Here is a 17,483-nt window from a genome sequence, read left to right on the forward strand (position 1 = left end):
TATAGACCAGTCTCACTCCTGAACATGGGCCAAAAAAAAAAAGGAGTTAACCTTAATGTCAACCAACAGTGGAATGGATACATATGGCATAGTCATATGGAATACTATATAATCATGAAATGAACAACTACTAATATAATATAAAAAATACAACATGAATAAATGTGAAAACATATTAAGAGATAAAAGGGAGTTGTAGAAAAGTTTGTACAGAGTAATTTTACCATATAAACACCTGCACAAGTGTATATCATTTAGGATTACACAGATATTATAATATATACACACATACACATATTTTTTTTAAAGATTTTATTTATTTGACAGAGAGACAGAGAGAGAGAGAGAGAGAGAGCAAGAGAGGTAACACAAGCAGGGGGAGTGGGAGAGGAGGAAGCAGGCTGAGCAGAGAGCCCAATGCGGGGCTCGATCCCAGGACCCTGGGATCATGACCTCAGCCAAAGGCAGATGCCCAACGACTGAGCCACCCAGGCGCCCCACACATATTTTTAAAATATACTTTTATATAACATATACAGAATCTAAAAAAAGAATAATTTACAGAAGCAGAGAGTAGATCAGTAGGCTGAGGAAATGGGAGATGTTGCTGAAAAGGTACAAAGTTACAGTTACATAGGATGAATAATCCAGAGATCTAATATACAGGCATGATGACTATACTTAATAATACTGCACTGATGACTAAAAATATGCTGAGAGAATACATTTCAGGGACACTCATCACACACAAAGAATGATAACTATGTGAAGAGGAGGTGACATGTTAATGAGGTTGCCTCTAGTACTTATTTCACCAACTATGTATGTATTGGATCATCATGTTGCACTCCTTAAATTATACACAATCTTCATTTTAAATTTATAAATAATGAAAAAAATTAATTGACTATATCTGTCTGGTCAGTTATGGTCTCTATTCCACTGATGTATATGCCTATCCTTTTGTCAATACTTTTTGTCTTGATTACTATACTTCATAGTTAGTCTTGAAATCACATATACAAAGACCTCCAACTTGGTTCTTCCTCAAGTTTGCTTTGGATACTCCAGCCATTTATGTTTCCATATATATATTGTAGAATAAACATAATCAATTTCTGCCAAAAAATGCCCACTGAAATTTTGCTTGTTACTTACTGTGTTGATGCATGTATTAATTTTGGAGCGAATGGACATCTTAACAAAATTGAGTTTGCCACTCCACAAGCATGACATCTTGCTCCATTTATTTAGGTCTTCTTTAACCTCTCAGTAATATTTTATAGTTTTTAGTAGACAAATGTTACACATATTTCATTAAATTGACCTACTGCTAACCAAACATGCTTCACAGTTTCTTAGCATATCTTGCATGTGGGTGGTAGTGGGAGTAGTCCTGGGCCTTAAAATAGAACGTAAGTGTATGTAAGGCAGAAATAGTCCAATTTTAACATTCTGTTTCCATACAACTATCCCGATGTTATTTTATCACAACTATTCCCCAATGATGATATAAAAGTAATCCAGGAACCTAATTTATCATTTCTTTTGCAAATACTTTCAAAAAGAATACTGAAATAAAAATGTACTTCACAAAGAAAATTGAGCCCATTAAAAAAGGCAGTATAATGGGCACCTGGGTGGCTCAGTCGGTTGAGCGACTGCCTTCGGCTCAGGTCATGATCCCAGGGTCCTGGGATCGAGTCCCACATCGGGCTCCCTGCTCTGCGGGGAGCCTGCTTCTCCCTCTCCCACTCCCTCTGCTTGTGTTCCCTCTCTCGCTGTGTCTCTCTCTGTCAAATAAATAAATAAAATCTTTAAAAAAAAAAAAAAGGCAGTATAATAAAATGAAATAATATTTACTACTTAGGTTATTTTTTCTTCAGTTATCATGTCTTCATGGAGTCTATAAATTTTCAAGTAAATGTAAGTTGAATATGTCTGCTATAAAAGCTATGTATTATAAGAGTAAAATACTCGTCAGTGAAATTTAAATCTGAAAGAAAAAGTAAATTTAAAATATGCACTTGTATATAAACAATTTAAAAATATCTTTCTTTCCATTTCAACAGATACAGACAATAATGAAGGCAAGTCCACTGTTTACAGAAAAACAAAATTAGTGAATTAAAAGTAGTGGTAGGGGCGCCTGGGTGGCTCAGTCTTTAAGCGTCTGCCTTCAGCTCAGGTCATGATCCCAGGGTCCTGGGATCAAGCCCCGCATCGGGCTCCCTGCTCCGCGGGAAGCCTGCTTCTCCCTCTCCCACTCCCCCTGCTTGTGTTCCCTCTCTCGCTGTGTCTCTCTCTGTCAAATAAATAAATAAAATCTTTAAAAAAATAAAAAATAAAAGTAGTGGTAATCAATCATGTAATGAGTTAATTCACTCTTCCTTCAGTGATACCTCATAAATCAATTAGATTTGTGTTTGTCTGCATTTTATAAACCTGATAAAAGGATTTAACCTAGTAGAGAATTAGTTTTTCACATAACAAAAAATTCCAAAGTAGTCTACAGCTTTTACAGTGATTGTACAGTGTCAGCAATATCTAAGACATCTATTTTTGTGTTCTGCAATCCTTGGAAGGTGATTTTTACCCTCATAAATGCCATCTCCTAGTAATAAGATAGCAGCTCCACCATATACCGATGTAGTAAATTCACTTGTTATAAGAAATACAATGGCTTTTCCAGAAAACACTTTGTAGAAACTTCTGCTTATAGCTCATGACCAGAAATGCATCACACCATCTCTCCTAGCTTCAAGGGAGTCTAAAAAGATAGGTACTTTAGCTGTACACACTGCCAATCTAAACTGTTTGGGGCTCTTTTAATAAGGAAAAAGAGGAGTGGAGATACTGGATAGCCACAAGGATGCCTGCCAAAATATTATTTTAGATTATAAACCTAGCTAAAATAAAATATACTAAAAGTTATCTTCAATTGAAAATACCAGCCTTGCAGAGAAAGTCAATTATCATATGGTTTCACTTATTTGTGGAACATAAGGAATAGCATGGAGGACATTAGGAGAAGGAAGGGAAAAATGAGGGGGCGGGGAACTGGAGGGAGAGATGAACCATGAGAGACTATGGACTCTGAGAAACAAACAGGGTTTTAGAGGGGAGGGGGGAGGGGGATTGGTTAGCCCAGTGATGGGTATTAAGGAGGGCACGTACTGCATGGAGCACTGGGTGTTATACAAGAACAATGGATCGTGGATCACCACATAAAAAACCAGTGATGTATTGTATGGTGACTAATATAACATAATAAAATTTAAAAAACAAAACAACAACAACAACAACAAAAAGAAAATACCAGCCTTAAAAGTCATTAAAACACTGATTTACAGAATATACTTGGAGAGAAAATCTTTTAAAACTATCACTTTGTTATGTACAAAATATATTTGAAAAGGCAGCAAGAAAAAGAGCTTGCACTTCTAAAGATTAATATTTTTAGGATAGGTGGGATGGAGGCTAGGATATCTTTGTAAAGATGTAGGACTAAAGAAGATAGAAGACTTGCTTTAGGAACAGACTCCTACAACAGTAAATATCATTCCTATTAAATAACAACAAAAATGAAATAATGAGTAAGCATTTAATCAAGCATTTAAAAATGTGCCAGGTACCATTCTAAACTTTCATACCATTTAAGCGACATCACAACCCTAGGAGATAGACACCATTATTATCTCCTAGGAGAAAACTAAGAGGCACAAAATCACACAGCTACCAAGTTGTAGCATCAGAATTTGCACTCGGAGTATCTCTCCAGAGCCCATGCACTTAGTCACTATACAATGTTTCTCTGCTGAATTCCTCTCATTGGACCCAAAAGATACGATGATGTAAGGAAACCAATGTATGTTTATAAACTTGGCAAATCAATATTCTTAGGATGACCATAAAAATGGATTTTACATCTTCTGTTCTTTACATGGACCCCATGACATGCCAACTTCAATTTACAAATTTAATCTTCCAAAGATTAGAAAGACATTATACAGCAGAATTTAGAGAGCTGTACCTTATTTCTAGTAAAATCTAGGAAATGTTCATTTCTTAGGGATTCCTGAAAAAAATTTAAAAACTTCTTATTCAATACAAAGTAGAACTGTTATAAAGCATATCTTTAATCTCTATGTTCTATTAGAAATGTGTGTTAATTATCTTCCTATAACATGAAAATATTGCTGTGTTAAGGTATACTCTATCACAAAGGAAAAGTAAACTACAGGGTAGACTTCGTTACAGATACTCAAATGTGTTTTTAATGTGAAAGCAAAAATTCTAATATCATGTCATCCTAAAATAGTACAAATAAATGACTAAAACAATTTAGCTACAATTATGAAATGCTGCAGTTATACACTTGAGGGAAAATTCATAGCCCAAAATTAATGCAAGTACACATCATTTTACATTTATTTCATAAAAGTGTCTTTTTTTTTTTTTTAAGTAGGCTCTGGGCCCAACATGAGTCTTGAACTCACAACCCTAAGATCAAGAGTCACATGTTATACTGACTGAGCCAGACAGGCACCCCTGTAAGTGTCACCTTAACAGACAGTATAATTGGTTGTTAAACCCACTCATAGAACAAGACAGGGAACAACAAATGTTGGCGAGGATGTGGAGAAAGGGGAACCTTCTTACACTGCTGGTGGGAATGCAAACTGGTACAGCCACTCTGGAAAACAATATGGAGGTTCCTCAGGATGTTAAAAATAGAGCTACCCTATGACCCAGCAATTGCATTACTGGGTATCTACCCCAAAGATAAAGGTGTAGTGAAAAGAAGGAGCACATGCACCCCAATGTACATAGCAGCAAGGTCCACAATAGCCAAACTGTGGAAAGAGCTGGGATGCCCTTCAACAGACAAATGGATAAAAAAGATGTGGTCCATATATACAATGGAATATTACTCAGCCATCAGAAAGGATGAATACCTACCATTTACATCGACATGGGTGGAACTGGGGAGTATTATGCCAAGTGAAGTAAGTCACTCAGAGAAACACAATTATCATATGGCTTCACTCAGATGTGGGACATAAGGGATAGTGCAGAGCACAATAGGGTGGGGGGGGATACTGAATGGGAAGAAATCAGAGAGGGAGACAAACCATATGAGACTTTTGACTCTGGAAAACAAACTGAGGGTTGTGAAAAGGGAGGTGGGTGGGGGGATGGAGTAACTGGGTGATGGGCATTAAAGAGGGCATGTGATATGATGAGCATTAGGTATTATACTGAACTAAAGAATCATTGAACATTATAAAAAAAAAGAATCATTGAAACATTATATCAAACACTAATGATGTACTATACCTTGGCTAATTGAGCACTGGGTGTTCTATGCAAATAATGAATCATGGAACACTACATCAAAAACTAATGATGTACTGTATGGTGACTAACATAACATAATAAAATAAATAAATAAATAAATTTAAATAAAAAAATAAAATGAAACACCTATATAGTTTTTTGATGAAGATTTCTTAGTTGTTGGAAAATTTTCTTTTTTCCATTGCTGTGATAACTCTAAAAATGAAGAATAAAGATAATTCTAATATATTTATTTTCTAGTTTTATTAATAATTGACCTCAATTTTTATCTTGGCAAAAAGAGAAAGATACCTTCTGTGTATGATTTCTTTTTAAGATTTTTTCTTATTTTTGAGAGAGAGAGAGACCACGCACAGAGGGATAGGAAGAAGCAGACTCCCCACTGAGCGGGGAGAGCCCATGTGGGGCTCCATCCCAGGACCTTGGGATCATGACCAACGGACACCTAACCAACTGAGCAGACATCTAACCAACTGAACAGACACCTAACCAACTGAGCCACCCAGGCAACCCCGTGTGTGATTTCTAATGTGTTTTTGTTTTAAAAAACTAAAAAGTACTTGTAGCATAAATATTTAAAATTTCACAATCTTGTTTTTGACAGGAATGAGTAATGATGTCGCCATTTTCCATAAATGATGGTTTTCATATCAAAGTAAGATTACTGGAATGGGAAATTAAGGTTTTATCTGCCTCAGAGGATGGAGGTTTTTCTATCCTGGCTCAAGTATACATACACTCTTATCCAAGCACTCCATTATACCTCATTATATAAATGAAGTCCACTTCATTGAGTCTATTTATTTCTCTACAGAGAAAAGCTTCTTAAGTGATGAAACTGCTATCATTCTAAATATCACCTATATCAGAAAATAGATGTCAATTATGTATACCTGGAGAGACATATAATTCATATCAAAAACAAGATAATATAATCAACACTGATTTAGTGTTTGAAGCTTTATATGCAATTTTATTTCATCTCTAACAACTCTCTGAAATAATTTTTGTGTATAAATGGGTAATATAAATCTACGATTTAATAAGAAGCCTAACACAGAAGATGAAAGGCTCAGATTTAAGACCCATGTCCAAAGCCCTTTCTCTAGAATTTAATATATATTTGCTGATACTGTGATAAAAGCTAAACATAGCAAATTAACTAGTATAATCTCCTACCTTAATCTCTTGTATATATATCTTTTTCACTTAACACTGGTAGTAGTATTTCACGATATCATTTATTATTTCAATGAAAGTTTTATTTTTTCCTAACAATAATATATATTAACAATTCAAAATTTTTAAAATTGATCAGAAAAAAGAATCTAACATCTTGGCCCCTCAATTAATCCTCATTAAAATTATGGTGCATTTTCTTCATGTGTTTTCCAAATATATTTTCATAATGCAGGTGAGATTATACTTTATATATAATTTCTACATAAATTCACTTTATTATATAATAATATATAATATACTATGTAATGTAAGCATTAATATATATTATATATATTATATTAAACAATAGTATATAATATACTATTTAATGTAAGCACTAACACATCTATATCTTAACTGGACTACAGCTGGCACATTTGGATAAGTAAATTTATTTTTGCTACTGCAAATACTGCTTCCATGTAAATATTTATGAAATAGTCACTCCATTCTCATATTTAACATTATTATCTTAAAACAAATTCCCAGAATTAGAATTACTTTTATTACTTAAAAGTCTGAAGAATTTTAAGGCTTTTACTAAATTATTTTTCAGATGTGCTAATTAAAACTTGATATCCACCAGCAAATATTTTCACTTCCTTTTTTTTTTTTTAATGGAACTGGAGGGGATTATGCTAAGTGAAGTAAGTCAAGCAGAGAAAGACAATCATCATATGGTTTCTCTCACATGTGGAGCATAAGGAATAACGCGGAGGACCACAGGGGAAGGGAGGGAATGGGAATGGGAAGAGATCAGAGAGGGAGACAAACCATAAAAGACTCTGGACCCCAGGAAACAAACTGAGGGTTACAGAAGGGAGGGGAATGGGGGGATGGGGTAACTGGGTGATGAGTATTGAGGAGGGCACATGTTGTGATGAGCACCGGGTGTTATACAAAACTAATGAATAGCTGAATACTACATTAAAAACTAATAATGTACTATATGTTGGCTAACTGAATATAATAAAAAAATAAAAATAAAAATAAATTTCACTTTCTTGCCTGTTAATATGAAGGAGAATATCTGGGAATGGTTAGGGTTATCTCATTATCTCACTGATTTAATTTACATCTCTTACTAGTAAGACTATTTCCTTAATGTATTGTTTTGTGAATGGCTTGTTTGTATCTTTGCTGATTATCTATTGGTATTCTTACTGGTTTTCCTACTGATTTTTATGTAATCTATATACAGAAAGATGTTAATCTTTATAGTTACATATGTTGAGACTTGTTTCTCAGTTTACTCTTTGTCTTTTATTTTTCTTTTGTTTTCAGAATCAGATAAATTAGACTTTAAAAGTTGTTAACCTAGATTCATTCTGGTTCTTAAGTATACTCTTTCTCAGAGGACAGCTAGGTAGTTACTTTGCTCTTAGAAAGTTAGATTAAAAAGAACTATATGGCTTGAAATTAAGTAGGGAAAACAAAGGGAGAATGTTTAGCTCTCTTACTGATTTTAGTAATATAACAAATTTTTATTCTCTCCCAGTAGAAAGAGTTATTTGAAGATGTGTATTCATTTGTTTTGAATTTCACTGGCTACGACTGACCTCCTACATTCATAATAGAATAACAATCATTTGACACTTATCATATTAACAATACTTTTATATTTTTTTAATTTTTTTTTATTTGTCAAAGAGAAAGAGAGCAAGCACAAACAGGGCTACAGGCTGGCAGAAGGAGAAGCAGACTCCCCTCTGAGCAGGGAGCCTGCTTCTCGGGACTCAATCATGACCTGAGCCGAAGGCAGCCGTTTAACCGACTGAGCCACCCAGGCGTCCCAACAATACTTTTAAAAGAATTAACCAGAAACACTGCAATTTGTTAAGATGGCAAAGAAAGGCAACATTCCAACATTCCATTCATCAGAAGGCAAATTTAAAAATTACCATGGCAATTTCAAACTTTAGGTATAAAATATTTTTAAAAAATATTGTTTGCAGTTGTCCTCTTTCCAACACAAGCCTCCCACTTTCAAGTTTTTCCATGTCTCTAGAAAATCAGTGAGTACACTGGCCTCAATGCACACCTGAAAGATTTTTCAAATTTTAAATGTTCTAAGCTATTGCATCAAATAGCAGCTCTAATTTATTCAGAACATTTCTGATCCTGAGTCTTTGACAACTGTAGAGCCGCCATACCAAATCCAGAATGCCTGTGCTCACTTGAAAAAGAAATAAATGTGTATTTTGTTTAAAACACCATTATTTTTTCTTTTTTTCAAGTTTTCATTTCAATTCAGGTTAGTTAACATATAGTGTAATATTGGTTTCAGGTGTAGAATTTAGTGATTCAGCACTTCCACACAACACCTGGTGCTCATCACAAGTGCACTCCTTAATCCCCATCACCTATTTAACCATTCCCCCAACCCACCTTCCATCCAGTAACCATCAGTTTGTTCTCTATAGCTTTGTTTCTTAAATTCCACATATGAGTGAAATCATATGATATTTGTCTTTCTCTGACTTATTTTGCTTAGTATAATACTTTCTAACTCCATCCATGTCATTGCAAATGGCAAGATTTCATTTTTCTGATTGCTGAGTAATATTCCATTGTATATAGATACCACATCTTTATCCATTCATCAGTCAATGGACATTTGGGCTCTCTCCATAGTTTGGCTATTGTTGATAGTGCTGCTATAAACATCGGGGTGCATATACCCCTTTGAATCAGTATTTTTGTATCCTTTGGGTAAATACCTAGTAGTGTAATTGTTGGATCATAGGGTACTTCTATTTTTAACTTTTTGAGGAACCTCCATACTGTTTTGCAGAGTGGCTGCACCAGCTTGCATTCCTACCAAGAATGAACGAGGGTTCCCCTTTCTCTGCATCCTTGTTTCTTGTGTTGTTGATTTTAGCCATTCTGACTGGTGTGAGGTGATTATTTCACTGTAGTTTTGACTTGTATTTTCCTGGTGATGAGTTTTGAGCATCTTTTTGTGTGTCTATCGGCCATCTATACATCTTCTTTAGAAAAATGTCTATTCATGTCTTCTGCTCATCCTTTGTGTTGATTTTTTTAAGTTCTTTATGTATTTTGGATACTAATCCTTTACCAGATAGGCAATTTGCAAATATCTTCTCCCAATCCATAGGTTGCCTTCTGTTGATTGTTTCCTTTGCTGTGCAGAAGCTTTTCATTTTGATGAAATCTCAATACTTTATTTTTGCTTTTGTTTCCCTTGTCTCAGGAGACATATCTAGAAAGAAGTTGCTATGGCCAATGTCAAAGAGGTTATTGCCTGTGTTCTTCTCTAGGATTTTTATGGTTTCATATCTCATATTTAGGCCTTTAATTAAATAGTATTGTTTTAAAAATTTGGTTTCCAATTATCCATTGCTAATATATGGCAATATAATTAATTAATTGACTGACTGAAAGAAAAAGTATTTTGATTTGCTATCCTGTAACTACAAACTTAATTGTTTTAGGAGTATCTTTTGTACATTCTAGTGGGTTTTGTTGTTTGTAGATTCTTTGGGATTTCCTATGTGGCCAGTTCTGACTGGTGTGAGGTGATATTTCACTGCAGTTTTGATTTGTATTTTCTACAAATAGGTCTGCTCTGCAAATAGGACCAGCTTTTTTTCTTCATTCTAATCTGTATGTCCGTTCTTCCCTTTTTTTGCCTTACTGCACTGGTTAAGTCCTCCAGTACTAACCTGAGTAAAACTGTTAAAACTGTTAAAAGCAGACATCCTCAACCTTGTTCCCCAAAGCAGACGGTCACCATTAAGTATGACATTTGCTGTAGGTTTTCATAAATGCCCTTTCTCAGGGTGAAAAAGTCCACTTTATTCCTAGTTTGCTGAAAGGTGTTTTGTTTTTTTTTTTTAAGATTTTATTTATTTATTTGACAGAGAGAGACACAGCAAGAGAGGGAACACAAGCGGGGGCAGTGGGAGAGGGAGAAGCTAGTTTCCTGCATAGCAGGGAGCCCAATGCGGGGCTCGATCCCAGGACACTGGGATCATGACCTGAGCCGAAGGCAGATGCTTAACAACTGAGCCACCCAGGCGCCCCTTGCTGAGAGTTTTTATCATTAAAGAGTGTTGGATTTTCTCAAATGCTTTTTCTGACAATGATACGATCTGCTGGTTTTTCTTCTTTAGACTGTTGGTAGAATTTACCAGTGGAACCATCTGGGCCTAGTCATTTCATTTTTGGAAGGACTTTCATAAATTTACTTTAATAGCTGTTGGATATTAAGATTACCAATTTTATCTTGGGTGAATTTTGGTGATTTTGTGATTCAAGGATTTGTTTTATTCAGGTAGATTCTCACTTACATATTATAGTATTCTTTTATTACCCATTTAATGTCAGTGGAATCTACAGTGAATCTCTTTCTTTAGTCCCAGTATATTGGTAATTACTATTTTCTCCCATTTTCCTTGTCAGTCTTGGTAGATGTTCATAAATTTTATTGATATTTTTAAAAACTGGCTTTTGGTTTCATTTTTTTCTCTTGTTTTTCTATTTTTAATCTCATTAATTTCTGCTCTATTTTTTCCTGCATTCTGCTTACTTGGGTTTATCTTCTTTTTTTTAGATTCTTGAAGTAGGATCTGCAATTACTGATTTGACATCATGTTTTTTTTTCTATTATATGCACTTAATGTTATAAATGTCCCTCTCAGCACTGCTTTAAATGCATCCCACACATTTTATTTTTTTTTAAAGATTTTATTTATTTATTTATTTGAGAGCACAAGAATGAGAGAGAGAGAGAATATGGGAGGGGGGAAGGTCAGAGGGAGAAGCAGACTCCCTGCTGAGCAGGGAGCCCGATGCGAGACTTAATCCCGGGACTCCAGAATCATGACCTGAGCCAAAGGCAGTCACTTAACCAACTGAGCCACCCAGGCGCCCCTGCATCCCATACATTTTAATATATTATGTTTTCATTTACATTCAACATATTTTTTATTTCTTGAGATCCATGGATTATTTAATAGTGTGTTAATTTTTTTTAATTTTTTATTGTTTTGTTAATCATCATACATTACATCATTAGTTTTAGATGTAGTGTTCCATGATTCATTGTTTGTGTATAACACCCAGTGTTCCATGCAGAATGTGCCCTCTTTAATACCCATCACCAGGCTAACCCATCCTCCCACCCCGCTCCCCTCTAGAACCCTCAATTTGTTTTTCAGAGTCCATCATCTCTCATGGTTCTCTCCCCCAATTTCCCCCCTTCATTCTTCCCCTCCTGCTATCTTTTTTTTTTTTTAACATATATTGTATTATTTGTTTCAGAGGTACAGATCTGTGATTCAACAGTCTTGCACAATTCACAGTGTGTTAATAAGAGCCATAAGAGACTCTTAATGACAGAGAACAAACTGAGAGTTAAGGGAGGGAAGTGGGTGGGAGATGGGCTAGATGGGTGATGGGTATTAAAGAGGGCACTTGTGGTGATGAGCACTAGGTGTTGTATGTAAGTGATGAGTTCTACTCCAGAAACCAATATTGCACTGTACGTTAGCTGAGTAAAATTTAAAGAAATTTTTTTAAAAACATGAAAAAAAGAGTGCACTTATGATAAGCACTGAGTAATGTATAGAATTGTTGCATCACTATCTTATACACCTGAAAATAATCTAACACTGTATATTAATTAATTTGGAATTTAAAAATATATAAAAATTTTAATATACATATATATATTTTAAATACACAAATACAACAGTGCATATAAAGATTTTTTCTTTTGCTTTAATTTTCAGAAGTTTAACAACAATTTGTGCACAGATTTCTTTAGGTTTATCCTGTTTGGAGTTCACTCAGCTTCTTGAGTCTGTAGACTTATGTCTTTCGCCAATTTGGGGAATTTTTTTTTAAAGATTTTATTTATTTATTTATTTGAGAGAGAGAGAAAGAGTGAGAAACAGCATGAGAGGGGAGAGGATCAGAGGGAGAAGCAGGCTCCCCACTGAGCCGGGAGCCCAATGTGGGACTCAATCCCAGGACTCTGGGATCATGACCTGAGCTGAAGGCAGTTGCTCAATGAACTGAGCCACCCAGGTGCCCCCAAATTTGGGAATTTTAAGCCATTATTTCTTCAAAAATTTTTTAGGTCCACATTCTGTCCTTTCCATCTAGTACTCTAATGCCTAAATGGTAGATCTTTTGTTATTGTCCCACAGGTCTCTGAGGCTAAGCTTACTTTTCCATTTAGTTTCACTCCATTATTCAGATTGGATAATTTCTATTGATCCATCTTTAAGTTCACTAATTCCTTCCTCTGTTCTTTCCATTCTGCTATTGAGCCTACCCAGTAATTTTTAAATTTTGGTTACTGTATTTTTCAGTTCTAAAATTTTCATTTGATTATTTATGTTTTCTACTTCTATTGCTGCAGTTTCCTATGTTTTCATTTGTTTCAAGAGTGTCTCTAATTGCTTGGTGGAACAATTTTACAAAAACAGCTTTAAGATCCTTGCTGATGATTCCAACATCTGTGTCATTTCAAAGTTGGCATCTATTGATTATCTTATCTTATTAGAGTTGAGATTTTCCTGATTTTTCATTTGTGAAGTAAATTTGGTCTGTACACTGGACATTTTAAGTATTATCCTATGACATTCTGATTCCTATTTAAATCTTCTATTTTAGCAGGTGGTCAATCTGCCTAAGTTCAGAAGGCAATCCTAGGCTTACTTTTCTGGGCTGTGATTTAAATGTCAATTTAGTATATAAAGTCTTTCCAGTGCTCTTATGGTTTCCCCCCATTAGTGTGTTACCTAGATAGCAGAACTCCACTTCACTTATACTCAGTATGGATTTGGGTGGGGAAAAGCACTCCCTCATTTCAGCAGGGCAAGGATGAAAAACAGGGTACTGTTCACATCATGTACTAGAGAGAGAGGCACTGTCTCATTAATGGGGAGAGGGTGAGAGTCAGTCCTGCCTAAGGGCTCAGCTGCAGAGGGACCCACTTATTATTACAAGGGAAGTGGAAATCAAGAGTTCTAACCACAGGCTCCTCTGTGGAGGGATGCTTCTTCCTTACTTCAGAGCACAGGAGGAAGTCAGAGTTTTGCCCACAGAACTCTGCAAAATAAGGGTATCACCTTGTTAACACTGGGTAGTTGTGAAATCCAGAGTCCCACCCACAGGCTCTGCTGGGGAAGGTGCCACTTTGCAAGTGCTGGTGAAGTTGCAGTCAGAATCCTCCTGCAGGGACCCACTGAAGAGAGGCACTGTCTCATTACTGTAGTGGGGAGGGATAGAAGTCAGAGTTTGGTCTAAGGCTCCACTGGAGAGGGACACCTTGTTACTGCAGGTGTGGGGAAGAGTGGGTGTGTAAGATGGGAGTTCTGGTCACCAATTCCACTATTGTAATGCCTGTTTGGGAGGGTACAAGGGAGTGCAGCTTTTATTGCAATGTTCTCTAGTGAACATAAAGGATAGGTTAAAAGGTTTCTGTCTTGATCCTTTTGTAGTTCATAAGCATGATGATACGGTGTTCACACTGTTGTATGACATGTACCTCTCTCAAACCTTGTTACAACCTCTGCACATTACCCGTCCGATGTGAAGCAAAAAGAAGGTTTCTGTCTTGCTGAGCCATCCTTTGGCTAAAAAGAAAAGGCTTTCTTTGGTGCTTTTTGTGTGCACCCATTAGTATTTCCAGGTGGTGGGCTTCTCTAGAGAGAAGCCCAGGCCAAAGTATATGAGAGGCAAGAAAAAACAACAATCAGGGAACTCACTCAATCCTTGAGTTCAAATGTCCCTAGTCACTCCACCTTCTTTTCCTTTACTTTCAGAGTTTTCTGGTAGATGATTTATGGGTTTTGTCCAGGATTTTGTTGTAATTAGTAAGAGGAGTATAACAGAATGTGCTTATTCCATCTTGATGAAATAACAGAACCCAAACCTTGTCACTTACTTCAGCCAGATTTTTTTGTGTCCTATCTCCCTCTACTCTCCAAGTTTCCAGAGGATATGGATTGGGTTTTTATTAATCTTTTTATTAATTGTGGACTTAGCGAAACATGTCATATATGGCATATCCTATAAGCTTAGTAGCTATAAGAAACTGTTGATAAAACTTCTTGGCCTTTACCCACCTTTAGGTTCACAATGAAACTCTTAAGTTTGTTCATTCATTCAGGAAACACCTGTTTTATGAAAGCTTCTAGGGCTACAGCAGTGGGTAAGACAGCTAAAACCCCTGATGTTATGGAACTGAAGGCATACAAATAATGTGTTCTCTTCAGGTTGAACAACACTTAGTGTACCATATTTCGGTTAATATTAGGAACAAAGTTGCAAATATTCAGAAATCTAAAAATTTGTAATTAGCATATGTAAGATAAATTTTTTTCACTTTTCTAATGGAACTTTAAATATCTAGTAAGCTACTTATCAATACTTACCACATAGAGTTGTTTCCACAGACTGGCCCATTCTTGTAGAGTTGCTGTAACCTCAGTCACAATAGAATCTTCAAGTGGAACCACAGTTTCATACTGCCTAGAACCAGAGCCACAACAAACAGCCACATTATCTTTGATAAAATACCAGAATGCTATCTAGTGACCTTTTCAATGTGTGTAACTCAAATTTTAAATTCATGCAAATACAAAGGAGAGATACATCCAACTGACTCAAGATTCTTTTGCCATAATATAGTGCAATAGTGTAAATGACCTAAATTAATGAAAAAACACCTGAGTTTTGCTACGTAAGTCCTCAATTTTACTTTTAGAAATAGTGTCTTTAAGAAAGACCTTTTTAAAGACCGTTTTTGAGCCTTTTTTTCTTTAAACAAAGACCATATATTGCCCATGTCTTGCTCAAATTCATTTTTTAAATTATTTGTGTCCTTTAACATTTACTAGTAATACAAATTAGCTTATGCTCTTGGTATAAAAGATCTGATGGAAATGGAGGGAAAGGGACCCAGACACTGGTTTTTGAAACATTTTATAAACTATCCCTTATACTGATATTGTGCTCTCTTAGAAAATTGTGTTGGTAGTAGAATTCTGGGTCTGGTAGAGGAAATCTGATCCTGGTGAGGATCAGAAAGGTACTGGGATTCCCTCAGTTTACCTCATAAGTAGCATCCACAATGGTGCCATTCCCTGTGCTAAATTGCCAAGGATTTATCAGTGAACAAAAGTGGACAGGATCCCTATCTTCAGAGAGCTCTTGCTCTGATTAGAGAATCAACAGACAAATAATCACAACATACAGATATGAACAGTGATGAATCTAAGAAGGAAATTAAAGTGTAAAATCAGTGATTTTAGCTGGGGGACATGATTTTGAGAATATAGGGATAGAGGATACACATCTCAATATCATAAAAGCCATCTATGAAAGACCTACAGCGAATATCATTCTCAATGGGGAAAAACTGAGAGCTTTCCCCCTAAAGTCAGGAACGTGGCAGGGATGTCCACTATCACCACTGCCATTCAACATAGTATTAGAAGTCCTAGCCTCAGCAATCAGACAACAAAAAGAAATAAAAGGCATCCAAATTGGCAAAGAAGAAGTCAAACTCTCACTCTTTGCAGATGATATGACACTTTATGTGGAAAACCCAAAAGACTCCACCCCAAAACTGCTAGAACTCATACAGGAATTCACTAAAGTGGCAGGATATAAAATCATGCAAAGAAATCAGTGGCATTCCTATACACCAAAACAAGACAGAAGAAAGAGAAATTAAGGAGTCAATCCCATTTACAATTGCACCCAAAACCATAAGATACCTAGGAATAAATCTAACCAAAGAGGCAAAGGATCTGTACTCAGAAAACTATAAAATACCCATGAAAGAAATTGAGGCAGGCACAAAGAAATGGAAAAACATTCCATGCTCATGGTTTGGAAGAACATATATTGTGAAGATGTCAATGCTACCTAGAGCAATCTACACATTCAATGCAATCCCCATCAAAATACCATCCACTTTTTTCAAAGAAATGGAGCAAATAATCCTAAAATTTGTATGGAACCAAAAAAGACCCCGAATAGCCATAGGAATGTTGAAAAAGAAAAGCAAAGCTGGTGGCATCACAATTCCGGATTTCAAGCTCTATTACAAAGCTGTCATCATCAAGACAGCATGGTACTGGCACAAAAACAGACACATCGATCAAAGGAACACAATAGAGAGCCCAGAAATGAACCCTCAACTCTATGGTCAACTAATCTTCGACAAAGCAAGAAAGAATGTTCAATGGAACAAAGACAGTCTCTTCAAAAAATGGTGTTGGGAAAATTGGACAGCCACATGCAGAAGAACGAAACTGGACCATTTCCTTACATCACACACAAAAAGAAACTCAAAATGGTTGAAAGACCTCAATGTGAGATAGGAGTCCATCAAAATCCTAAAGGAGAACAGAGGCAGTAACCTTTTCGACCTCAGCCGCAGCAACTTCTTCCTAGAAACATCATCAAAGGCAAGGGAAGCAAGGACAAAAATGAACTATTGGGACTTCATCAAGATAAAAAGCTTTTGCACAGCAAAAGAAACAGTCAACAAAACCAAAAGACAACCGACAGAATGGGAGAAGATATTTGCAAATGACATATCAGATAAAGGGCTAGTATCTAAAATCTATAAAGAACTCATCAAACTCAACACCCAAAGAACAAATGATCCAATCAAGAAATGGGCAGAAGACATGAACAGACATTTTTCCAAAGAAGACATCCAAATGGCCAACAGACACATGAAAAAGTGCACAACATCACTCAGCATCAGGGAAATCCAAACCAAAACCTCAATGAGATACCACCTCACATCAGTCAGAATGGCTAAAATTAACAAGTCAGGAAACGACAGATGTTGGCGGAGAAAGGGGAACCCTCCTACACTGTTGGTGGGAATGCAAGCTGGTGCAGCC

The 17,483-nt window shown here is 35.9% G+C and overlaps 1 protein-coding gene and 1 non-coding gene across 2 annotated transcripts in view; one reads left to right on the plus strand and one right to left on the minus strand.

The window, feature by feature from the left end:
• Positions 1-17,483, minus strand: part of DOCK3 (dedicator of cytokinesis 3) — a 568,243-nt gene that overhangs the window by 323,511 nt on the left and 227,249 nt on the right. Inside the window, exon 5 of the mRNA XM_064595595.1 lies at positions 14,994-15,090. Coding sequence (XP_064451665.1) covers positions 14,994-15,090 — 97 coding nt within the window. The remainder of the gene's footprint in view (positions 1-14,993; positions 15,091-17,483) is intronic.
• On the plus strand, positions 14,046-14,149 carry LOC123835076 (small nucleolar RNA U13). Its single transcript, XR_006788633.1, has one exon. It is a non-coding gene; the product is annotated as a small nucleolar RNA U13 (small nucleolar RNA).

This window comes from Mirounga angustirostris, unplaced genomic scaffold (assembly GCF_029215605.1).
Source record: "Mirounga angustirostris isolate CCGP_5_RB_7025 unplaced genomic scaffold, mMirAng1.0.hap1 SCAF_1, whole genome shotgun sequence".
In the NCBI taxonomy this organism is placed as follows: domain Eukaryota; kingdom Metazoa; phylum Chordata; class Mammalia; order Carnivora; family Phocidae; genus Mirounga; species Mirounga angustirostris.